General features: G+C 34.6%; 2 protein-coding genes across 6 annotated transcripts in view; one reads left to right on the top strand and one right to left on the bottom strand.

The window, feature by feature from the left end:
* The window catches only part of LOC144974393 (uncharacterized), a 106,542-nt gene extending 105,000 nt beyond the window's left edge, over nt 1-1,542 (top strand). The window contains exon 50 of the mRNA XM_078917232.1: nt 1,330-1,542. Within this exon, the coding sequence (XP_078773358.1) occupies nt 1,330-1,483 (154 nt within the window). The 3' untranslated portion in view covers nt 1,484-1,542. The remainder of the gene's footprint in view (nt 1-1,329) is intronic.
* A 2,187-nt stretch (nt 1,543-3,729) lies between these two features.
* The window catches only part of LOC144975606 (uncharacterized), a 4,564-nt gene continuing 3,293 nt past the window's right edge, over nt 3,730-5,000 (bottom strand). For all 5 annotated transcript variants that reach the window (XM_078919770.1, XM_078919771.1, XM_078919768.1 and 2 more), the window contains exon 2: nt 3,730-5,000. This exon is cut by the window's right edge and continues 1,301 nt beyond it. The gene's annotated coding sequence lies outside the window, so the exon portion shown is untranslated.

Here is a 5,000-nt window from a genome sequence, read left to right as displayed (position 1 = left end):
CGACAAAAGAAAACAACAATGCTATGCAATTCAAAGCATTATGGAATAAATCTTGCATTTATCAGTTTCTTTAGTTTAAATGAAAATGGTTTTACAAAGGGTTCGAAGCCAACAGATATACTTGACTTGTAGAATGAGACATGGTGCCTGCTGTTGGGCGATATTACATTTTTTTTTTTGGACAGATACAACGACAAGGAACTCATTCTACACTTGAGTCCAATGAGAGAATGTAAAAAATGTTTTTTTCAGAGGACTCTATTTGAGCTGCTCTAAGGGTGACTCGAAGCTGAGACCAGTTCAAAGGTGAATGTCTTACCACAAGACCGCATAACCGTATTATGATAATAAATTGCCCAAAATCTGCATGAAAGTTGTCAGCTTGAAGAGCAAGAAAGAGTTCTTCGACTAAGAAAGATCTTGAGGCTGATTTATATTGCGCAATATCAGCTTAATATGCTCAAGCTTTCCGTTTGCGATGCCATCTGACTTTGCATTTTTGTACCCTCCTCTAATTCTTGTGGTGAAGATCTTTGATCAGTCTCTATTTTGTGGCACTGTGATAATCATTCAATATTGTCCTTATACAAAAGCAACTATATTATATTCTATACACACACACATTCGTACACAGATATATATATATATATATATCTATATATGTGTGTGTGTTTGTGTGTGTGTGTGTATGTGTGTGTGTGTGATGGATACACCATGAGTGGATTTTTATATTCTCTCTCATTAAGATGCAATTTTGGATGTCCAAACTTGTTAATAAAAGTTTAAGGTGTGTAGGTGCCATTTTTAAAAATGACAGACTTATTTATTTGTACTAAATGTGTGATGTTTGATATCTCTGCCAATAATGCCAATCTAGTTTCGTCATTGAGTTGTTTAAAATTATTGCAGTGGAAAACACTAGAGAGTAGGTGGAAAGAAAAACGCTCCAACTTCTACACAGAACAGTAGATTCCAACAAAACACCACAGTATTTGACAAAACAACACTGTACATCCACAAAAAATTATCATAGCAGTGAGTTCACAAGCCTAACACACAGAATCACCACACATAAAACAGTTTATTCCCAAGAATGGAACACTAAAGGAATGGAACACTCTCTCACCAGAAATCCTAGATATTACCAACAACAACAAATTTGGTCAACTAATTAACATTTATTTTTCAACTCAATAACACAATATATGGAGAATGTCCCCGTAGAAATGTATAAAATCTACAGTCATGGACAATCCGCCTTTTGGAGATAAAGACGTTGAACTTCAACTTGTATCGTTAACATTTCTAAAAAAAAACATTTTTTTTCAGATGTGACAAGATAGAATATCGAGAATTATCAGGCCATTTCAAGTGGAGCGGATTAGTATCATCCTTAGAAGACTTCAAGGTCGGTCGACAAATGAAGTTTTCAGAAAACGAATCATGTTTATTGTTCTCATTCAGAGCCATTGTAAAGTTTTAGACTTTGAGAAATGAATTATGTCCTTTGATATTTATGAAAATAAAGGCATTGCAAAATAATCTATATTTTTTCGTTTTACTTTTTATGTTTAAGAGTGTGACCCATCCGTCCCTATATCGGCAGGATTTGGGCTCTGGAAATTGATTTAGTGGTCAAAAATATAAGACATGTGTCAATATTTAAGCCATCGTCGGTATTTGGACAGTGAAAATTGATTTTTGGTTAGAAATATAAGACATGTGTCAATATTTAAGCCATCGTCACATATTCTCTCATCATACTCAGGAGTAAAATGAGTATCCTACCGTCAACAGCGTTGTCTCTGCTGTTGTCAGGGACCCGTTGTAAAGTGCTTTTAGCTCGCTTAGTGGAAATTTCGATATATAATAACTATATTTTTTTTATTTTTTTTAATAAATGACAAAAACACATAAATAAATTTCATATTCATTTCCTGTCATTTTAACTATTAAATCTCTTTTAGTTTTAGTCACCTGTGTATTTAATTATGGGCGGATCAGACTTCTGACGACGTTGTCATCAGAGGTCGTTCAGTGTTTTGACCCACCGACATGAAAATCGGGACTTCGGAGGTTTGATCCGCCGACCATCGATATTACCTTTTGCCTCAATCCATTTGGAGTTAGACTAGAAATTACATGTTGTTTGAATTAAAACACTTTATTGAGAAGAGAGAATTTTATTTATCAATTAAATTAATTCAGAATCCAATTAATAATAATCTTGTAGTTTTAACCGTTTTCATTCAAAATTAAATAGTATGCTTGACCGTTTAAATACCGCAATATCCAAGTAATGTGCTAAAGCGATTTAGAATGGGTCTCAAGCGATGTGCAAATATTAGCATGTCTCATAACTGAACGCAATAATAGGATTGATTTAACATTGTTGTAATGGACAACAGTTTGCGATTGCTTGAGAATCCCCATTACAACAGTGGGACCATAACAACTTGGGTTATCGGACCTACAAAAAGAAAACACACGTTAGTCCATCCAAGCCAACGGCAACATATTCCAACACAAACGACGCTTTATCAACCAGTAACTCATTTTTTAACCTGAGCACAGTGAGAGAATATGAATAAAGAGCCTTTACTAAAGACTCAACTATGCACCTCTGAAAGAGGAATCAGAACTCTGGACCTATAGAGAAAATTATGATAAATTCGAAAACAAGTCGGTGTAAAAAATAAAAAGGAATAATTTTGTTGATGTAGTCTGTATAAGCTGTCCGTCACTGGTTTCTCGCGGATCGTTGAATATCTCTATACTTCTTATAGGACAGTCTCAGATGGAGACAGCTTTGCTCGTTTAAACAATTTATTCTTCTTCCTCAAGATGCGTTTGGTCTCTGTATTCATCGAAGGTTTATTATTTGAGGTAGTTGTCAGTTTTCTTGGTACATTTTTTTCTCGTATTAATTCTCACTTTACCAATCATTTTCAGTATTTTCCCAAAATGGCAGGCTTACCCAGCAGAAAAATGATTTTTAAAGCTCAAACAAGCTCTCTACAAAACAACGTAATGTTCTTATCAATCAAACAAAGATCATTCTTCAAAGTTTGTGAAGTAGAAAAAAATCTGAATAAGAAAAAATGTATTTTGTGTCGTAACAAATGTGACGATTTTGCTGAAGGTGATAAGGAGAGGGTTAAAAGGAGGTTGTTCTTTACACCATTCCAAAGGGAGTTAATGGACATATTTTTGTGATGTTTTTGAAGAAAAAGCTACCAAAATTTTTTATCTCATAGGCACAATGTCAGCCTTTTGCCAAAAATAATATATTTTACGCTTTGTTGGTTTTATTCTGGGAGGGTTACACAGGTATTCTACTTGAGGGACGTCATTGTCAATCAATACTGATATCAATTTCATCTTGTCTATTAGGTTAGGGCAGTTTGAGAAAAGAACGTCCAATGCAGCATTTTTTTAAAAATATTAAGGCTAATCACCTCATGTAGATTAAAGGCCATACTGGTCTCCACGAAAAGTTCATTCGTTTCTTTATCACAGTGTCGGTGTGTTGATGCTCCGTTCTCTCAGTAAATTTCTCTTGGTATGTTACTGGGTCAAAAAGACACCACGAGTTGCCGACTTGAAAATTTCATGGGGTTGTAATAAAAAAAAATTATAAAATACAAACAAACAAAATTATAAAATATAAACTTGAAATTAAACTAAAGACAAGGATACAAAGCAAAGAATTGCTAACGGAAGCATATCTAGAGTTTCAAAAATGTATTCATTTATTCAAAGACACAGGGATTGAATGTTGGATGGGGTGGGGGGGGGGGGGCTAAAAGACTCAAGAGTGGCAGTAGGGATAATGTAATGGATACACTATGAGTTGATTTTTATATATTTTTACCACATGATGTCTTTATCCAGACATCGGTGATCATGGTACGCTATTCACCTCTCTGATCAGATAAACAGAAAAAAACTAATATTACTCTTCTCTTTCTTTGTCACCCAGCTGTTCAAACTATTCAAATATGTTTTTCTTGGTCTATCTTTACTCTTTTTACCTTCTATCTTTCCTGTGAGAGCAAGATGTTCAATACATTTATGTCGATTTAGGTGCCCTCAAATTGCATTTGGCTTTTACTTATTGTACGAATTAGTAACTCTTTATTTTCAGCTTACTGTAATACTTTTACATTAGTTTTCTTCTCTGTCCATGAGACTCTTAAGATCATTCTAAGAAACCACATTCTCCGGCTGCAATAATCGAGAAAAGAAATATAGATATACTTAGTTTTTGGTTCAAGATGACGTGTGACGTCACAAATATTGCTACATCGACTGTAAGATGCCTTGAATTCGTAAAACAGCGATGGGAGAAACTCGATCGTCCAAGCGCGACAAGGATTTTAATAAACGATTTATATAATAAGATGAAGTAGAAAATGAATGAAATTGTGTTAAATTTATCATGCATTTATTTCTGGCAGTGTTTAATCGGACCCTATGTCGTAATTCTCATTAAATGTAGACGTTAAGATATACGGGGAATGTCGGGATCTACATATATAAGTGCACGGTACAGTATCCGAATTGGAACACCAAACCCTACACATTTTGTCCATAAAGTAGCTACATTACTCCAAAATAAAATGACGTCTTTGTTGAAAGATTGTGTTTCTATTTAGAGTATAGGACAACAATTTTTCTTTACTATCGCTTTTATTTGTTCCCGTTCGATGCAATGCCAGTGTATTGGACTGGGGTGTGTACGATTTCAATTTAAAAGATCGACAAGCATTGATCTAAATCATTCGGGCATCTCCCCAGTTTTGGGCGCAGGCCATATTATATGTTGTCTACTTACCATGATTAAAGAATATTAACTTAAAATGAAATCAATTGATCATACAGCGCTTATTCATGATAGGCAACTTAACTTGAGCGCACTGGTTACTTCACATACGCCACAATGCATGCTGACACCTTGGTATAATGTTTCTCTGGTGATTCTCAAACAAGTTTCATGT

The sequence above is a fragment of the Berghia stephanieae genome, chromosome 6 (assembly GCF_034508935.2).
Source record: "Berghia stephanieae isolate SIO BIC M18660-M18661 chromosome 6, UCSD_Bste_1.3, whole genome shotgun sequence".
Lineage (NCBI taxonomy): Eukaryota > Metazoa > Mollusca > Gastropoda > Nudibranchia > Aeolidiidae > Berghia > Berghia stephanieae.
The sequence above is the reverse complement of the archived record's forward strand: the minus strand, read 5'-3'. Positions and strand labels throughout refer to the sequence as shown.